Here is a 21,158-nt window from a genome sequence, read left to right on the forward strand (position 1 = left end):
ATGAGTCAAACCCAAGGAGAAGGTTGTGGCAATCTCTGACTTACAGCCTTTCTGTCAGAAGCACAGGTTAACAACCTGGACTTGGGTTTGGCATCTGAAGTGGAGGAGGGGCAGTCTTGTGGGACTGTGCCCTTAGCCTCTGAGATCTGAAGTTATTTCTAGGTGTAGATGGTGTCTTAATTGAGTTACACTGCAGGACACCCAACTGCTGACAAGACCCACACATCTGGTGTCAAAAATACTGAGAGTATGGCCAGAGTTTGAGACTGAAGGAAAAACAGGAGGAACCACGAGGTTTTCTTAAAAGGTAGAAATACTTAACGTTCAAAAAAACTGTGGTGAGAACTAGAATTTTAGAGGAGAATGCTTAAAGTCTAAGACTTGAGAATTCCCTGGCAGTCCAGTGGTTAGGACTCTGTGCTTCTACTGCTGGGGGCTTGGCTTTGATCCCTGCTCAGGGAATTAAGGTGCAGAACAGCTAAAAATAAGTAAACCCAAGACTTAAACTAAGTCTTCATATTCTAGAGCTCTGCTGCATAGTACATGTGGATTTAAAACTGACAAAATCCATTTCTCCATCTCAGTACTTAGTGACTGCCTATTGGAGAGCTCAGAAGACATTTCCACCAATACAGAAAGTTATATTATATGCTGCTGTTCTAGAGCAGGGGCTGGCAAACTTCATGTAAAGAGGCTGATAATATTTTAGATTTGTGTACCATATAAACTTTTTATCTGTTGCAGCTACTCAACTCTGCAGTTGCAGTATACAAGCAGCCATAGATAATATGTCAACAAATGAGCACTACTGTGCTCCAATACAACTTAATTTAGGAACACTGAAATAAAAATTTCATAAACTTTTCAGTGAAGGAAAATAATTTCCTTTAACCCTTCTAAGCTTGAGGGCCTTTCAAAAACAGATGGCAGGCCAGAATTACCAACCCCTGTCTTGGGGAATGAAATTCAGGCCTTGGGAGTTTACAGCTCATTAGCAACAGATTTAGGGCCAGTACCAACATGTGTCCGTGAAAAATTAGATGTTATCAATACCTTTGCCTTAAACAAGCTTTTACCATATAGTATTAAACTCTTCAGCTTTTAGAGTACTGGGGTGACTTTAGTAAATTATCCAGTAATAGGGTAGTCCTTATTTCTTATGTTTGGGGTTTGTTGTATGTGCTTTTTTGAATGAGTTACTTATAAATGGTTCTTTTTTTTAAATGTACACCTAAGGAAGAGTTCCTAAGAAAGAACAGCAGTGTTTGGTTTCCAGCAGAACCTGATCACAAACCCATCCTAGTAGTGAAGTAGAAATGGTCCCTAAGGAAAGAGGAAATTTTTATATGTCAACAGTAGCCAGAAGAAAGATAAATATCATATTCTAATGCATATATATGGAATCTAGAAAAATGGTACTGAAGAACTTATTTACAGGGCAGCAGTGGAGAAACAGACATAGAGAACAGACTTATGGACACAGGGAGAGGGGAGGAGAGGGTGAGAAGTATGGAAAGAGTAACAGGGAAACTTACATTACCATATTTAAGATAGCCAATGGGAATTTGCTGTATGGCTCAGGAAACTCAAACTGGGTTCTGTATCAACCTAGAGGAGTGGGATGGGGAGGGAGATGGGAGGGAGGCTCAAGAGGGAGGAGATATATGTATACCTATGACTGATTCATGTTGAAGTTTGAAAGAAAACATTCTTTCAAAACAAAGTTCTGTAAAGCAATTATCCTTCAGTTAAAACCTAGCTTTGAATTAAAAAAATAATATCATAAAAACCAAAAAAGAATAGCCAGGAAAAAAAAATCCAGGTTTTAAAATCTGGAATCTCAAGTTATTAGAATATAGATGGCTTTCCTGGGCATGGTAAAGCTACCCAGGTGCAGGGAGAGGCCCCTGTGTTGCTACTTGAAAAAGGAAAATTCATTTGGTGTTTATGCCTGTATTCAGTACCCCCAGAGGTTTCAGTGGCTTAATCATGCACATTAAAATAATTTAATGGGATTTCCTACTTGATAAGTGAAGTTAATTAGTCACCTACTACTCCCTGTTGGCTTGAGTTTTTTTTTTTTCCTGGTGAGTCTAAGATGAAGTAACACATTTCAGCTTTAAATCCATGCCTTCTCTTTCTCCATCACCCTTTTCCCATGCTGCAATGAAAACTGAAATTGAACTGGCAGATATTGGCCTGTAAATATCCAAGCTGCCACCTCCTGCCATAGCTAGCAATTAGTAAACACAAGTGCCCCTTGAGCTGCTCAAGTTCAGGACCTATACCATATTAAGAAAGGAAAATTAAAGCAGTATGAGTAGAGGGCCCCAAATATTGAGTCTGTCACCTGTCAATGATTTATTTCCTTTCATTCAAGGTTGGAAAAAACTATCAGTGAGCTTTTGCAATGAAAGTTTGAATTACATTTCAAATTTTAATCAGGAAAACAAAACCCCAGAGAAATAAATTCTGCAGGCCCCAAAGAGACACAAAAAGGTGGCGTAGGGCCTAGGAATTCACACTAAGGAAGACAACCTGGTTAGAGCAACTAATTAAGAACCTAAAAGAGTGACAATGGCTCCTCTGAATCTTTTTGCTTAATTAGGGCTTTATGAACAGCTCCAGTTAATAGACCTGTCAATATTCTCTTGGAAAACAATTTCACTGAATTAACAATTCAACTCTAATATTTACAATGTCTGTTTAGCAACACCTTGCTCTTTACAGTTATTTAGGAACACTTAATGAGCCCACTTGCTAGGTCATAGATTTGTCAATTTAGGATCCTAAGGCCTGGTTCAAAGGAGCCCCTGTTACTTTGGCTCTCCCTATTCTCCATTACAAGCCCTTTTGGGTGTAAGAACATTTTATACTGCTTTTTAAGGGTAACTTGACTACCTGGGAAGAGGTGATAAAATGGACCTTGAAATTTATTTCACTTTAGAATAGTTGTAGATTTACAGAAAAGCTATAAAGATAGTACAAAGAAATCCCATGTACCCTGCACCTAGTTTCTCCTGTTAGTAACATATTAGTATAGTACATTTGTTATTAATTCACTAAAGTTCATGCTTTATTCATATTTCCTTATTTTTCACCTAATGTCCTTTATCTGTTCCAGCATCCCATTGAGGATATTATATTTAGTCATCATGTCTCTTTAGGCTTCTCTTGGCTGTGACAGCTTCTTAGACTTCCTTGATCTTCTGACCATTTTTTTATTGTTTTTTTTTAATACTGAGTTGTTTGAGCTATTTGTATGTTTTACAAACTAAGCTCTTGTCCATAGCATCATTTGCAAATATCTTCTTCCATTCTGTAGGTTGTTTTTAATACTCAAAATGCCTTAGTTATGGCCTTTATTCTCTTTCATTTAGAATAGTGGTCGAGCCTGTTGTCTTTTATAGTAGATGCTGTAGTCCCCAAATGACTGATTATTTTTACCTTATGAGCTCACAGTAGAGGATGGAATTTTGTATCAGCTGGTGGGAGAAGGGAAGAGCCAAGCCCAGGCCCTAGTGTAGGCCCAACTTCAATGAGTTGAAGAAAAGTAGACAAATCCCCAAGGTACACAGCCTGTGAATTAGATAGAACCTGGACTTCATCAGAATGGCAGATGGTAGAACTCTAGATGAGAACTCCAGGAGCTAATGGTTACGATATACTGGCCACTCCAGGAGAGTTTTCTGTGCTGCCCCTATTCCAATGGCACTATAATTTCTTGCCCCTGTATAGTAGAGCCCAATCATGATCTGTTCATCCAGGGAACTCTTCATATTTAGTTTCTTGGGGCCCTAACCTCCCTTTTACTTGTACATATAATATATCCAGGGCTGAGGAAGTGATAATAACCTATGCTATTTGCTCATCTTGTCAGAAGACTAGTTGGGGCCCTAACCTCCCTTTTACTTGTACATATAATATATCCAGGGCTGAGGAAGTGATAATAACCTATGCTATTTGCTCATCTTGTCAGAAGACTAGTTATTTAACTCATACCCTTTTTATGGTTTTACAGCTTTTATTAACTGAACGCTATGCTAGACATTGGTGATATGTGATGAACACAACACGGTCATGTTTACCACCTTCAGATTTCTTTCTGACCACGTTGGTTTCTTTCAGTCCTTTTGTATCTAGGTCTCTGTATATGCTGTTTCCCTTTCTGATTCCATCTTCCATTTCCACTTTGTATACTTTTATATCTCAGCTCAGATAGCACCTTCCCTGACTGAGCACCCATTTTATGTGTCATTGTGCTGTATTCAACCACATAGCTAGATAGCCAGGTGCCATGTTAACAGTCCTTTGAAAAGGTATTATTCACCAGTTTTTAAATGTTTATCTTACTCACATATAGCCAAGCAGCCTCAATTATACCAATAGCTGACTAAAGAGCTTCAACTGGTAAATATTATTATCAGTGTGTCATTATGTACCCAATATAGAGTAAGGTCATAAGTGTATCCTACTTTTTAATACCCTGGTAAGTAAGGATAACAAGAATGCTGGTTTTGTTAAATTTTGAAACAAATCATGGAAACAAATATGTCAGTTTCCAAATCATTTGCTAGTGGACTCTATAAAGATATAACATGTATGTGTGTTAGTCGCTCAGTTGTGTCCGACCTTGGAACCCCACAGACTGAAGCCTACCAGGCTTCGCTGTCCATGGGATTCTCCAGGGAAGAATACTGGAGTGGATTGCTGTTCCCTTCTCCAGAGGATCTTTCCGACCCAAGGATCAAACCCGCATCTCCTGCACTGCAGGCAGACTCTTTACCATTTGAGCTACAGGAAAGTCCTGAAGATGTAACAGTGCCTAACTATTTGAAATCCTTAAAACACACATGGTTGATGGTGGTTGCCTTTAAGGGAATAGCAGTTGGGGAAAACTTCTGCGTGTGCTTTGAATTTTATTATATGTATTCCTTATTCAAAAACTCCCCCCAATTTTTAAATTTATTTTTGGCTGTGTTGCATGGCTTGCGGTATCTGCCTGACCAGGGATCAAACCCAGGACCCCTGCAGTGGAAGCATGGAATTCTCTAACTACTGGACCACCAGGAAATTCCCCAAAATTTTAAGCCCATTTCCCTTCCCTTGCAACTGCTAAAAGAGCTGCTGGTTAACAATTTTCTGTTTTTTAAATAGCCTAAAGGTTTGAAATGACCTGCTGCTGCTTAGTTGCTTCAGTCATGTCCAACTCTGTGCAGCCCTAGGGACTGTAGCCCACCAGGCTCCTCTGTCCATGGAATTCTCCAGGCAAGAGTACTGGAGTGGGTTGCCATTACCTTCTCCAGGGGATCTTCTCAACCCAGGGATTGAACCCTCGTCACCTGCATTGCAATCAGATTCTTCACCACTGAGCCACCAGGGAAGCCCCTCCAGGGCATTTTATCTATTTAAAAAGTAGATGGTGAACTGCCAGGAGACCACAGCCTTGCTGAAGGCAGTCCAATATAATGCTCAAACAGGCAAGCTTCTTAATCTCTTATGTAAAATAAGAGTAAAGGTACTTTACTCTTAAAATTATTTTATCAGCTGCTTAGTGATTGTGTGGTGTGAAAATATATGTCCTCAACCAATATGACTCCTCTGCTCAAAACTTTAGAAAGATTAGCTTTATGGAGATTGTATCCTGGTGTTTAAAGTTTTATTCCAAACTTGTCACTTAGACCTTTCAAAGTCTCAGCAGAAATTCTTGCTTTGTAGCCTCTGTCATCACTGGTATACCATGCCCACTCCTAAGAAACCCAAATGTGAATAGAACTCTTGATCCATCTCTTCTCATAGCCAGGCCCATCTTGAGGCCAGCCTCCTTGTCCAGTCTTCATCAGACTGGGATTCTCAAAAGCTGATAATCTGTCTTATCCATCGTTGTATGTGTGCATGCGTGCTAAGCTGCTTCAGTCATGTCTGACTCTTTGCAACCCTGTGGACTGTAGCCTGCTGGGCTCCTCTGTCCATGGGATTCTCCAGGCAAGGATACTGGAATGGGCTGCCATGCCCTTCTCCAGGGAATTTTCCCAACCCAGGGATCGAACCACCCATCATGAAATAGACATTTGACGACTGAAATCTTGTATTACCTTTGGTTTCCAGTGTGTCTTTTTGCTGTTGACCTACTAAGCAGATCCTCAATAAATAATTACTCAACTGAAAAAGTTTGCCTTTCCTTTGAACAATCACCAAATTGCATTAATAGTCTGTACAAAAGCATGGTATGTATATATCTGAAATAAGCATGCATTCATACTTCTGAATCCAGAAAAGCAGAGCTGCTTTCATCTAAGATCTGGGGAGAACATAAAGTGAAGTCTTAGCCAAAATCAGTTGGAATCAAAGACTCATAGAGTAGACGTGAAGGAGGACCCAATATTCACTGAACAAATTTCATTCCAAAGTTAACAATGTAGTAGCCTTAGGGATGCCCCAGTTCTTGATGTATTCTACCAAATGCCTTCTCAAAGCCTGTAGAAAATCATGCAGCATAATGGAGATGTGGGAGTACAGTTCCACTCTTCACAATGGCTATTTAAAATTTTTCCTTTGTGTAACTCTAGCCCTTTCCATAGATGGCTTAGTCACAGAAAACTTAAGTCACCTGACTAATTCCTAATGAAAATTCAGCACCATCCTCTCCATACCTATTACAAGAAAGAGATGTCTCCTCCAGAACTCATCCTTTGAGTAATGTCCAATATGAATCTTTCCTTCTGTTGCTGCCTTTCCCAACCAATCCTTTCCTAATTTAACTCTTCTGCAAACATTTTAATGGCCCAAAATTCTCCTGTAGTAAATCAAATCTTCCCCAACCCTGATTTCTTTTCATAGCCAGTTATTCCACATTTGGTAGTTTGTTTTACACTTTTCACATACTAAGCACCTCCCATCTGACGTACTCTCCCACTGAACTGGAAGTCCCTGTTGCCAAAGCTTTTGTAGATGTTTTTAGTCCTAGGCTTGACCTCTTGGTAGCATTAGGCCCTGTTGATCGTTTAGTCCTTTGAGTACATTGGCTGTCAAGGCAGTACAATTTCTGTGGCTTCCCCTCTACTTTTTTCCCTCATCAACATGGTCTCTTGCCATTTAACTACCAGATTAGTTTCTCAAGGCTTGGTCCTAAGGTTTCTCTTTTTACCATAGGTTTACCTAAGGTTTCTCTCTTAATCTCCAGTTCATCTAACTCTCCTTCATTTGTATTAACTTGAATTTGCCACTAACCCACACCCTTTTCTCCTGAGATCAAGGTCAAATATAACTCCTTTGAAGCTGATGCCAAACTGAAGCCTTACTGCCCCCACCTCCCATTCTCAATAGCACTGCTGACAGTTGTCATTCTTACATTGTACTTCTCCATCTTCCATATCCAAGCAAGTCTTGCTCTTTGTCCTAAATGATTTCAAAAATTTTATACAGGTCTGCTGTTCATTTTTGCCCTGTCCACTATCTTCACAGTGGACCCAGAATGGTTCAGCATACTCAAGATTTAAAATTTTTGAGGGCTATTAATCTGACTTGTATTCACTAACTTACCTCAGACGTCAGATGCCTGCCTGTCCCTCTGCATTTAAACTTCAAACCCCAGGGAAGTGGCCCTTTTCTCCATCCTTATCTATACAATTTCTCAGGATTTTTCACATGTGCTATATTTCTTTGCTCATGGGGTACTTGAAGAGTGTTCTACATTCAAATTCACCAAATGGCGGCGGCGGTCTTTTCAGTGGAATGGGTTTTCGCTATCTTCCTCAATGACCCGCATAAAATTTCTGAAATTAAAACCACTCAAAATAGTATCTATCTCCACTTCCTGCCCCGAACTGCCACTTCTCCGCAGTTTATCAGAAAATACCAGAGAGGGTCGAAGCCAGGGAATCCTGCGACGCACTTCTAACGCATACCTTATTTAAATTTTGCACCAAGCAGTATGGAAGAGTCAGGGGGAAAAAAATCCTTTGTGGGGAGTGGGACTCGAACTCTATAAGCTATGGCGCTCCATTTCCCGCCCATAGGCGAGCTACAAGATCAGAGAACAACGATCGCAGCTGAGGGCGCGAGCGGCGTGCGCGCGCCGGGCCGGGGGAGGGGCCTGGCGCGCGCAGAAATAGGACCCGAGGTGGGTTGGGGCGAGTTCTCGCGAGAGTGGGTTGGTTCTTGGGCTGCTGCCTCTGCTGCCACCTCTTACCAGCGCCGTTGCTGCGGGGGATTGTGGGAGCCACCGCGTCCCGCTCGCTTGGAGAGGTACCTCTCGTTTTCCCTCTCCCTTTCTTCAAGGTAGGCGTGAAGCGGGTAAGAATCGGGGTGGGGTGGCCGGGGGCTCTCGGCGTCCGCCGGGAGGAGGCAGCGACAGCAACAGGGGCCGCGGGGAGCCGGCGGCGCGCCTTTCTTGCTCGCTCCCGTTCGCCTGCTCTGCCTCCCTCCGCGCTGCGTATGTGAGCCGCCTGATCGGCGGCCGCCATGTTAGGAGCTCAGTGGCGGCGCAACCAGCCTTCTCGGGTGGCGGAGGTGAGCGGTCCCGTAGGGAGACACGCGGCCAGCCAAGGGCCCAGAGTGCGGAGGCAGAGTCGGGGCGCGCCGAGGGCAGCTGATCGGCCGAGCTTCCTGCGTTCCGGGCTGTCTGTGGGCGGGGGCGGGACGACGAGCCCGTTACACGCGGGCTGCTGCTCTGAGGGAAAGGGAGGAGCGCTCGAGGCCTGAGGGACCGACTAACCATGAGGGGGTTGGCCTGCCGTTTGGGGAGGATAGTTAAGCTAAAACCAGCCCCAGATATATTTGCCTTTCCCCCCTCCGTTTTGCGCCTGAAAACGTTCCCCAAAATGGAGGATTCCGTAGACTCCGAAAAGCTTAGCCGTTTGAGCATCGTTTCTTGGTGTCGCGGCCTTCGCTGCTTTCCTCGCCCATCGTTTCATAGCGCCCCCTAATACTCCCCTGTCCCCCGCCCACACACAGGCGCGCGCGGTTTTAGCCGGGCCTCGGAAACAATTCCCTCCTCCCCCCGCCATCGCGTAAAAATGGCCGAAAAATTAAACGTTAACGCTTGTTCATCGTGTTGCGTCGTGGATAAAGCCTTCTGCGGTACGCTGCGAAGGAGATTTGTTCTTCTTTAGAGAGTCACCTCACATTCCTTTCCTCTATATTAAAATACTATCAGTCTAAGCTTCTCTAGAGAGGATGGTGTGGTGTGGGGACCTTCCGGTTTCCAGACAAAGGGTTTATAGTAGCCTGGTGTAGTCGCGGCTTCGTTGTTCTTTTCATCGCCGGCGCTGTGCCACGTTCTGTGTTATACAAAGACTTTTCCCATATACAGTGGAGTAGTATTTCCTAGGTATTTATCCTGCTCTGTGGCGCTATTCTGTGTAATAGTCCTATTGGATCAGTTACGGTTTTCCAGCCAGATATTTCTAGAACGGTTATGGCGATTCCAAAATTCTAGTCTTTCACGAGCGCTGTAAAGTGTGCGAGTTGTTGATTTCCCAGGCCGTAGTGATGAGATTTTGCATTGATGCTGCGTTCTGCTCGATGAACAGAGCTTAGTTTAAGATTTTTAGATACTCGACGAAACATTTTTCTCCCAGGTAGATTTAAACAGTTGTACTCTGCGGGCAAAAATTATATTTCAGGCTATTTTCATACGTGTTCAAAATTACCTTTTAAAAACGAAACGACTCGATCTTCGGAGTCTAGCGACATAATTGTTTAACATTAGTATTGTTTTGGAAATCAAGAATTCGGATCTCTTAGCTGTGTGTAAGTGGAGTTGCTTTTATGTAACATTTTGAACTAATTCGAAAGTATTTCATTACCCTTGACCTAAACATTCTGTATGTTAAGTCTTTAAACATACTTATTTTACTAATGGTTTTACGGAAGTGTAAACGCCAAATATTATTACAAGTCAGAGATATATAAAGACATTAACAACTGAAGAATGCAAAGAAAAAAATCTTCCTTGATTTTAGAAATAACAAGTAGCTCAAATTCCCAATTTTATAGAAAGAATTTGAGTCCAAGGAAGTGCTTGTTATGTAGGTAACCAATGGCAATGAAGCCAGTGTGTTTAGAACGCTTACATTTTGATTAGATATTTGATTCAGGCTCTGCCTGTTACAATAAATAGGCTTAAAATGGAAGAACTACGCTTATAGGAATTTATCCTGTAAATAAGGGAATAGTGTGTCAAAAGTATGTGTATGTAAATGTTAATGTTGGTTACTAAGCATATTAAAAATCCAAAGGATTCAACATTTGGAGATCTGCTAATTATAGTGTGGCCATCAAGTGATAATCTATACAGCTATTTAGAAGTATTTAAGGAAATGGCAACCCACTCTAGTGTTCTTGCCTGGAGAATCCCAGGGACAGGGTAGGGGGGGCGGGCGTCCTGGTGGGCTGCCGTCTATGGGGTCGCACAGAGTCGGACACGACTGAAGTGACTCAGCAGCAGCAGATGGGAAAATTATAGTGGAATATAGTTCTAATTGGGGAGAAAGTAATAAAACTCTGTTGATGACTTTTGTTTTTTGAAGGAACGTGTAAATAAGCGTAAAAAATATCCCTGAGTGTCGGCTTTATGGGTCATTTGTATTTCCTTTTTTCTTGAAATTTCCACAAGACGTTACACTTAATTTTGTAATGAAAAAACTGAAACATTTTTTGTAAATGCCAAAACTGCTGAGAAGGCGATGGCACCCCACTCCAGTACTCTTGCCTGGCCCATGGACAGAGGAGCCTGGTGGGCTGCAGTCCATGGGGTCGCTGAGGGTCAGACACGACTGAGTGACTTCACTTTGACTTTTCACTTTCATGCATTGGGGAAGGAAATGGCAACCCACTCCAGTGTTCTTGCCTGGAGAATCCCAGGGACGGGTGAGCCTGGTGAGCTGCCGTCTCTGGGGTTGCACAGAGTCGGACACGACTGAAGCAACTTAGCAGCAGCAGCAGCACTGCTGAAAAGACATTTTGTTTTTTTAGAATCTCACCTCTGTTTAAGGGAAATTGAGATGAAAATGAGCCAACTTCTTGAAATCTGAAGTGCAGTTTTCAAATGTGACAAAAAGAAGTGCTTGTGTAAGATATTCTTGTTATTATGTGTAGGCACATAGGAATCTGAAGGCATTCTCACATAAAATTAATACTGATAGGACTAATAATTATGAACTGCAGCCATTAGCTGTTTATAAATGATCGAAATCAAAGAATTAATTGGACAGTGGTTTGTTAAGTGGTGTTCTTAGCAAATCTTCTAGTTAAAAGTCTGTGTTTTGTTTTTATATACTTCTTTATTTTGTAACCTGATGATATTTGTCATGTCATTTTCTTTCTCTATTTCCTTGCTTCACTCTGGAATTTATCTCCTCCCCAGCCTCAGTTTATTAACCTTCAGGGTATGGTGTAATACTAAGCATTTCCTTAATTGAGTCATGTGAAGAAGAGTGAGTTTTACTATCAAGTTTAACAATTTGCTATTTTGAAACTCTTGCTAGACCCACATTAAATGAGATGTTAGAGAATATTATGAAGAGTAAATTTCTCTTTTTACAGAAATAAAAATATTATTTTAATGTAAAAAAAAAAATTGCATTAAAATTGTCCCACACTGTGGCAGTAGGGTCTCAGTATACCTGATTGACTGAAGGTTTGGGGTGGACATTGCCAAATGCATGGTTAGTGAGGTGGAAGGGTTGTGGGCAGTGTAGTTTTGCAGTTTTATATATACGGTTTTTCCAAGGTTAACACTGTCCATGAAATTGCTTTAATTTAAAATTCGTTAACTATGTAGTGGGTCTTCTCATTGGACCATTAGGTTAAGGGTTCTGAACTATTTGATAAAAGGTTTTTAAATAGAAAAACTGTTTTGGTGTGGATAGTAAAAGGTAGAGCATAGAAGCCCAGTGGATTGAGAGAACTGTGACTATGAAGCCTTTTAAAAGTACTTTAGCTTTTGGTTTGTTGCAGATCATATTGACTATAAGCTACAATAGAAGTTATATGATGAAGTGCTGTGTTCTCTCTCCTGACCTGAATATAATTTATTAGGTGGCAGGTCTGAATGGATGCAGTATCTTTGATGTGTTGCAACCTCGATGTGATTGATTTTCCCAGTTGTAGGTCAAGCCCTAATATCTATCTAAAAAAAGGCTCAGGAGTTTCTGACATTGAAATTGATATGAAGTAGCAATTGAAACTTAGGTGTAAATTTTTGATTTTAAAATTTTAAGAATTATTTTAAATTTTTGATTTTAAACTATTCCAGAACTTAAAGCTAATTGATATAAAAACTTGCTCTTTTTCTGGAAAGTTTTTTAAATGACAAATCTCTGCCTTTCTTTTATAGAGTACCAATAGCCTGTGGTTATTGGTGCCTGTATTAAGGCAGAAACAGGTTAATAGAACAAAGAGGGTTGCCATGGTCCGGGGGTGGGATCATAGGTCTTCCCAGTTGTTGACATTGGAATAGCTGCTGGATAAGAAGAGCGAAGAGGAGGAAAATGTCTATAGAAGATGTCATGGTGAGCAGTAAGTGCAAGTTGGAAAGGACTCTATTGATAATAGAATCTCAGTAGGATCTTTGATTTGTAGTAGTGTTAGTCGCTCAGTCATGTCCAACTCTTGGCAGCCCCATGGACTACAGAATCTTCTGTCCATGGGATTCTCCTGGCAAGAATACTGGAGTGGATTGCCATTACCTTCTCCAGGGGATCTTCCCAACCCAGGGATCGAACCCAGGTCTCCTGCATTGCTACAGATTCTTTACTGTCTGAGCTACAGGGAAGATCCACTGATTTGTAGTATCATTGGTTGTTAATGAAATAGATAATTTTCTGGTCTTTAAAGGTGATCTGTACATTGTTTTCCCTCTGGAAATGACTAGGATATTAAACATCTCTCTTTGGTACAGTCACCGATAGGAGAAGAGCTTTTATAGCATATGTGAAAGTGTTTGAACACCTGACTCACAGCAGTTGGGAAAGGAACAGTAATAGCAAAGAAATACAAACGTGTACTTAAAACATTCTCACTGTGAAAAGGTGTGAAGCAATAAAACAATTTTAATGCTTAACTGTGTATCCTTGTGTGGGTTATGATATCCTTGAGAACCACAGTGGAGGAGGGAATTTTATACTGAAGCATCAGGAGACCAAGAAATACTCATAACAGCATTCTTGGTAATGACAGGAAATGAGAAACAGTCTAAATGTTCATCTTCTGAAAAACAGATAAGTGTGTATGCCATAATGGTATCTATATAACAGTGAAAATGTAGTTTTAATTCATGTGTAAATCAGTTTTAAACAAGAGCAATATATATATATATTAAGCCCATTTGTGTAAAATTAAGAAAAGTAAAATTAACACTGAAAAGATATGTCTGTTAAGTGGTAGGACTTAAAAACAAGAGACTCCATAAGGGAAGGAAGAATCATTGGAAATAAGTATCTAAGGTTTTATTGATGTTGTTTCTGACCTTTGGCATTTATATACACTGATTTGTAAAATACATGATGTGAAGGGGGGTGTTGGACCTTAAGAGAATTCCTAGTATTAAATGGAGAAAGGAGAGACACATTCCAGCTAATAATTATGTTTGAACAAGTAGTAAGCAGTCTGTATAATGGCTCATAAAATGAACTTTTTCTTAAGGTGTTGGCATGTGCCAGAAAATAGGTTTAGAGAAGAAGGATGCAACCAATATGAAGGGCATTGAAAACCATACTGAGGACTTCATGTGGTAAATAGTAGGGAGCAGTATGTTTTTGAATAGAGTAGAATGATTAGTGATGTTTTAGGTTTGTAGTCTTTTAAAGCTGACTTCTGACTTGGTAACAACCTTCAGGTTTTAAATCTGGCTTTGAATAGAATTGAATGAGATTATAGTTGATACATGAAATAGTCCAGTACAAGTGAAAAAGGTCAGTCCTCTGGGTCAGTCCTTTTACTTCTAGTTTGTTTTCTCATTGGTTGTGAGGATCAGAGTGCATAAAGTAGATGATTACTGTGGTGCTTACAATATGCCAGGCCCTGTGAAATGGATGTTATTTTTATTCCCATTTTACATATGAGGGAATAAACCCAGATGTTAAGTAATTTGCCCAGGTTCATGCAGCTATTCTGTAGAAGAGCTGGTTTTCAAATCCAGGCATTTGGGCTCTAAAAAAATCCCAATTTATATCAAATCAAAGAGTTGTACAGATGTTTGCGGAAACCAGGAGAGCAGATCATGAAGCAGAGGGGAATATCATAAGGGTGCAGAATGGTGCCTTGAGGAAAACCACAGACTTGCTTTTAAATAGAGAGTTAGCCAAGTTAGTGTCATAGGTCAGATCAAGAGTCAAAATTGTCAGTTAAATGGAGTAACTTTCTTTCCTGTAGTATGAATTTACTTAAAGTCACTAGGGAAAAAACTTAGAAGAAAAATATTTTAAGTCTGAATAATAGGAATCTTTTCTATGGATTACCATGAAGATTTTTTAGCAACTGAATCTGTTGTTAACCTAAGGATTAAGAAGTGGGTTAGAAGTTTAATCCAGATCAGTAATATATATGAATTGACACCAATAGTTTTAAAGCACTTCAGAATATTTTTTTTTTTCAGCCTTCTTGGGCACTGCACTTTTTAGGTTTTTTTTGTTGTGTGGTGAGGCACATTGGTGTATACAAAGTTAATAGAGCTGGATAAGCAACAGGAAATAATAGCTGTTATCTTCCATTATCTTACAATGGAGTGTAATATGCAAAAATACTGAATCCTATGTTGTACACCTGAAGCTCATATAGTATTATAAATCAGTTATACTTCAGTTTAAAAAAAAAAAAAAACCTTAAATACAATTTATAAAATATAGTAGAAAAAGATACAGTGATATAAACTAACATTAAGATGAAAATTTATTTAATACTCTAAAATGGAAGCTATGTTGAAGTTATTTATAAAGCCATTATAAGGTTAATAAGTGAGGAAATTTAAGGAATATTTACTTCAATTGAAGTACTCTGTACCTCAGTTGGAGATTGATTAGTTAAGTACTTCTTTAAATTAGTGAACTATCCCTGCCATCTGTTAGTGACATGATTAGGACATTTTTTATGCATTTGTATTGTTGGTTGCCGTGTATATTTGGCATATTTTCACATGAAAAAGTTAAATCACAAAGGTGTTTGACCTTGATAGAGATGGGAAAATCTCAAAATTTCTTTCACCCATTTGTGTTACAATTCAGAAGCTGTTTTCTAGCTGTTGTATGTTAAATTTTTATGTGAGATTAAAAGGTTATTATGTCAACGTGTGGATATTTCTTTCCTACGTATCTCTACATGCCTTTATGATTATACTATCTTAAAATCGGTTGTTTTTTAAAAGTAACTTATTTCACACAGTCAAAAAGTATAAAGATCCATATGGTGGTATTAGATACCTTTAAAACATAGTGTTTTTAACTTCAGACGCTGAAGGTTTCTTCTATGTCATCTTTTAAAGAACTGAAGTATGCTTATGTTCATTTTACTTCCTGCTAAGTAATCCTCTGAAATAATATATAATAGACTAATAGATAATCTTTATTTTACACAGGAAATTTGGATACAGAACACTGTTTTCTCCATTAACTTTGTGTGTGTTTAGCTTTCATTTGTTTTCTAAAATGTTTTAGTATTCCATTTCTTCTAATTATTGAAGAAGATAAAGGGTATCAGGTTTATGGAATGTGGGGGTTGAATATTATTAACCGAAGCTTATTTGTTAACCATACATATTTGTTCAGATGTTGAATGTGAAGCTAAACATCTTTAATAGAATTTATATCATGAACTTTGTTCACTGAGAATTTGAATATCAGAGTAGTTAAATGGCATTTGTGAAGCCTTAGTTGTTTCTTAATGTTTTCTGATGGGAGAGGGTAGAGGCACTTTTTTTTTTTGGAAGTGAAAGATTCTGTATTGTATAAAGTTAAATGAGTAAATTGGGTTTTAACATTACATTTTAGATGAGTTATCTCAAAGGAACTATTTTCAAACTTTATTAATCTCTATGAAAACGCAGCTTTATGCAGAAAAAAAACATGGAGTAAAAGAAGCTAATTTTTTTTTTTAATCACTTTAGTAACTTGGTAAACTTGTCAGTATTGTGATGGTTTCATAGGCAGTAGGTCTGACTTAGAGCCTTTAAAGTGCTTTGTTCATCTTATGTTCATTGACCAAAGATAAGATACTAAAGGAACTTTTTAATAAATGTTCTTACATCAGTGCTATCTTGTCGAATTTTTCTTAATTTCTTTGTTCTAATAGAAAATTTTTAAGAAATTTGTTAAATTCAAAAATTTGACTTTTTCAGTACTGCTACTCTCATATCTTTGTGTGGGACTGAAGTTGAATCTGAGTCACAAAAATATTAAAGTTATTCTTAAATTACAAGTTGTCATGGGATTTACATGGTTGTCTTTCTCTTTTTCTTAGTTTTTCTGACATCCATTTTCTGTTTTGTCTTAAGGTTATCACCTTTTACCTTTACTTCTCTTAACCTTTCCTTTTTGCAGCTCCACCATTCATATATGTTGCAAAGAAAAGTAATTGAGATCTCTGTAATTCAACAATCATTTCCTTAAAATATCAATGTTAAAAATTTACACATGGTCATAATGCCATAGTATAATTTCCCTAAAGGGAAAGAATAGGTCTTTTGAAAGGCTGGCTTTTCAGTATATGAAGCTTTGACTCCCAAGTGAAAGGCAAAGCTGCAATTAATAGTAACTTAGATACTTTGAAATTTTGATTTCAGAAAAACCCTCTTAATGGTTTTGAGTTTTTTTTTTTTTTTTTTTAAACAACGTATGAAAACGTAAGAGGGTACTACAAATGTTTCAACAGTATTTTAACCACCATTCTGTATGGTATTTAAAAGTCATATCAGAGAAACCTTCATCCAATGATGTTTACTTACTCTTGTCTTTATCTTATTAATCTTAAGGTCTAAGTAGTTTACATAATGGATCTCATCTGGAATGAGTTTCTTTGGTGTCTTTTCTCAAGTTCATCTTTCTTGGTGTGCAAAAACATCTGTAATTCCAGTCACCTCTGATAGCATTTCTATGTCTTTTTAACTTTGTTACATCTTTTTGTAAAATCTAACTTTAGTCTTGCCTGCAACTTTTTTTTTACACTTCTTCTACCACTGTTTTCGTCTAGTGTTTCCTTAATCTGTCATTGGTGGAATCTGTCCCATAATTGACTTGTAACTATTAAATATTGCCTGGTTTTTATGTTGATAAAGTTTAAGTGCTTAGGTATATCGGTGATGAAACTTATGAGTTAACTGAACAGTGTCTCTACATAGTAGAATTATGTAGCAAACAATTTAAGACCTAAACCTCTGTGTGTAATTGTGATTATAAAATTGTTTCACCAGGGACAGTTATGTACGTCATTTAATACGTTATGAGATCATTCATAAATGCTTTGTGAATTCTTATGTGAAAATTTTTGAGGTAAAATAAAAATGAAAGTAATTTCGTTACTATCACATCTTGGAGGAAACACATCTTGAGGGGTTGTATTCACAATTTAAATTTTCTGGATGATGGGGCTATTCTTGTGAAAGAATCTGTTTACAGAAATCTATGTAAGCAAGATCTCGTTTTCATTTTCACCTGTTTTGAGCTCTAGAGGTGTTACAGCCCTGAGCATTAAATGAATGTTCACGGCTACTACCTTGTGGAGTTTCACTTCTTTAAATCACCTATACTTCCTGTACTTGTGGTTGTTCTTGGGGAGTCTCCTATTTCTGTACTGACCATATTTGATTCTCCTTACCTTTTAAGATTAGAAATGATACTAACTGCCTGATAGAGGATGGAGAATGAGGCAGTTAATTATTTGGCTTAAATTTGTGCAGAAATCTATAAACTGTAGGGAGTCGCTTATTTTTCTTCACATCAGTCTTTACCTCAATTTGATTTTGCTGCATAAAGATCTCAACTGTAGCGTTTGGTCTTAGATCTTATGCTAGGTACTTGACACTTAAGCTTCGTTACTTGTGATTTTACTTGGTTCTTTCTGATAGTGTTAATAGGTCTCATTTTCTAAAACAATACAACTGATTCATCTTTGACTTGTTGACCTTGATTTTTTGTTTTGTTTTGTTTTTAGTCTTCTGGAACTTAAGCATCATATTATAGGGTGTATTTTTCTTCTAAAAGAAGAGACACATCTATATTTTTATTGAAATTTTGATATATTCAGACATCTGACCCTTCAATTGAAATGTTTTTAAATTCCGTATGAAATTCCCTTTAATAGTTAAACTTTAGCATGAAAGACTACTTTTTAAGTATATGCAAGCTCTGCATACATCTGAAATCTGTTTAAGTTATGTAATTCCTTGTAAGTTTGAGATCTTAAATGTTTTTTTTTAATCAACATGATGCGTAAGTTTTTTTTTTTTCTAAAAAAAAAACGGCATCTACTTAAAGGGATTTATGACTAAAATTGCTTATTTTTCTACAGAGTTGTCTGCTGGTTCTCAGCTTGAAGAAGATTCTACAGTCCTTATTGATCCTTTTTCTTGGCGTTACCATTTTTTGAAGCAAAGTTAACCTAGTTTTCTAGTTGAGCTTTCTTTTTGGCCATCTTTAAAAAAAAAAATTTTTTTTTAATCTATAAACTAGACAAGAGATAGTTCTACAATGTCCAAGTCATTCCAGCAGTCATCTCTCGGTAGGGACTCACAGGGTCATGGGCGTGACCTGTCTGCAGCAGGAATAGGCCTTCTTGCTGCTGCTACCCAGTCTTTAAGTATGCCAGCATCTCTTGGAAGGATGAACCAGGGTACTGCACGCCTTGCTAGTTTAATGAATCTTGGAATGAGTTCTTCATTGAATCAACAAGGAGCTCATAGTGCACTGTCTTCTGCTAGTACTTCTTCCCATAATTTGCAGTCTATATTTAACATTGGAAGTAGAGGTCCGCTCCCTTTGTCTTCTCAACACCGTGGAGATGCAGACCAGGCCAGTAACATTTTGGCCAGCTTTGGTCTGTCTGCTAGAGACTTAGATGAACTGAGTCGTTATCCAGAGGACAAGATTACTCCTGAGAATTTGCCCCAGATCCTTCTGCAGCTTAAAAGGAGGAGAACTGAAGAAGGCCCTACATTGAGTTATGGTAGAGATGGCAGATCTGCTACACGGGAGCCACCATACAGAGTACCTAGGGACGATTGGGAAGAAAAAAGGCACTTTAGAAGAGATAGTTTTGATGATCGTGGTCCTAGTCTCAACCCAGTGCTTGATTATGACCATGGAAGTCGTTCTCAAGAATCTGGTTATTATGACAGAATGGATTATGAAGATGACAGATTAAGAGATGGAGAAAGGTGTAGGGATGATTCTTTTTTTGGTGAGACATCGCATAACTATCATAAATTTGACAGTGAGTATGAGAGAATGGGACGTGGTCCTGGCCCCTTACAAGAGAGATCTCTCTTTGAGAAAAAGAGGGGCGCTCCTCCAAGTAGCAATATTGAAGACTTCCATGGACTCTTACCGAAGGGTTATCCCCATCTGTGCTCTATATGTGATTTGCCAGTTCATTCTAATAAGGTGAGTTAATGCAACAGATACTTCTAATTTCTTTTACGTTGTAGTGCCTATTCTGTATTTACCTATATCTTGTACTCTGTAGTCTGATGACATTGAGTTGATCAAGAATTTTTATACTTTTGAGAACACTTACTTTATTTGGAAGGTAATTGTTTTTGAGCATTTTAAACCAGGGCTTTACATTAATATAATCTACGTAGATTACTTCTGGCCACAAAGCTATCATCCACTGGAATTATCTTGTTGGTTTTTGGCATCAGTATGTTCTTCTTAATCGTATATTTAAGCAGGTTTTTTTTGTCTGCTTTGTTGAATTGTTTTAAGTATTTTTTCTGTTTTTTTGCAGTCAATGTGCTCTGCCATTCAGGATGCTAGATAATCAGCTCTCCATCTGTCTTAATTACTGATTCGTATGTAGTAACGATACATTCTTGAACAATTCTCTTTTTTTCCTTATCTGTGGCTACAGGGAAAGAGTTAATGTAGAGCCCTGGTGTTTGTTTCAGTATATTTCATATTTTAGATTAGTTTATTGTTCTTTTTTAATTTCCCTTTAACACAAACTCTCATGCTGTAACTGAAATTTTTCATCTTTTTTTTTTCTCCTTTTCCACAACTTTCTTAAACATATTCAAAACTCACTTTTTATTATCCCATATTGCATCTATCCCTTTAGAGACTTGGGAAAATCACCTACTGCAGTATCCTGCTCTGTGTTCCTCATAAGCATATTCTTTTTCTGACTTAGACTTCTGGTATATTCATTTGAAGGAAAAAAAATCTGATTCTCCTTTGCTTTAATTATCACATCTGGCAAAATGGGAACTTTTTCAAAATGCCCTTTTAAATATATTGTCCTTTCTCTTTCAACGTTTTCAATGCTAATCATTCGCACTGTTTTTTTCCCAAAACAAAATACAGTGCAGTTGACTTAAAGTCAGCATTATAGCAGTCCACTAGCTTGATCTGTAATCTGACCATCCATTTTTCCTGATGTGCTGTACTTAATTGGAACATGTTATTGCCATGAAACTGGTTTGATGGTTGCTGTTACAGGGTTTTTTCTTCACAGTAACATCTGGAAGGGCCATTTTCTCTTCATATCTATCCCTTTAAAAGCATTTTTAAGTGAGTTGATTTTTGAGTAAACTAAATCATGTAAGTCATTAGAGATTTTGTTTTTAATCTTTTTAAAAGTCTTACCAATCAATCCCTTTTCTGTGTTGAGATCTCAGTGTTTTTGTCTCAGATAATTAAGAGACTTCTTACATTGTTTGAATTTAGAGTATTTTGAAAAATATCTTTTTAAGAGTGATTTCTAGCTAAAAATACATGTATATAAATCTATAATACAAAAGTTTTCTGAAGTAGTAGTTTAAGTACACAAGGAATATTTTATTCTTCAATCCATGTCAAAATAACTTCAAATGGTAAATTTACATTCATAGATTAATTTTAATGTAAGACATGGAATCACAAACTCGTAAAAGTTAGGGAATTGTATTTAGTAGGTATTTTGGTATTTTCTATTTTTCAAATTTGTTGGATACACTTAGTATATCATGG

At 38.1% G+C, this 21,158-nt stretch overlaps 1 protein-coding gene across 33 annotated transcripts in view; it reads left to right on the forward strand.

Moving 5' to 3' along the window:
- Positions 1-21,158, forward strand: part of MATR3 (matrin 3) — a 39,070-nt gene that overhangs the window by 4,078 nt on the left and 13,834 nt on the right. For 9 of the 33 annotated variants that reach the window (XM_086411873.1, XM_086411884.1, XM_086411880.1 and 6 more), the window contains one exon: positions 18,502-19,592. The exons of 5 other annotated variants lie outside the window; for them this stretch is intronic. In XM_086411873.1, the coding sequence (XP_086267999.1) occupies positions 18,681-19,592 (912 nt within the window). In that variant the 5' untranslated portion in view covers positions 18,502-18,680. Of the gene's footprint in view, positions 1-8,195; positions 8,512-18,501; positions 19,593-21,158 lie in introns of those variants that run through there. 19 more of the 33 variants (XM_086411874.1, XM_086411888.1, XM_086411881.1 and 16 more) reach the window with 4 other exon arrangements.

The sequence above is a fragment of the Bos grunniens genome, chromosome 7, assembly GCF_055505025.1.
Source record: "Bos grunniens cultivar Pamir isolate PY7600 chromosome 7, Bosgru_T2T1.0, whole genome shotgun sequence".
In the NCBI taxonomy this organism is placed as follows: Eukaryota; Metazoa; Chordata; class Mammalia; order Artiodactyla; family Bovidae; genus Bos; species Bos grunniens.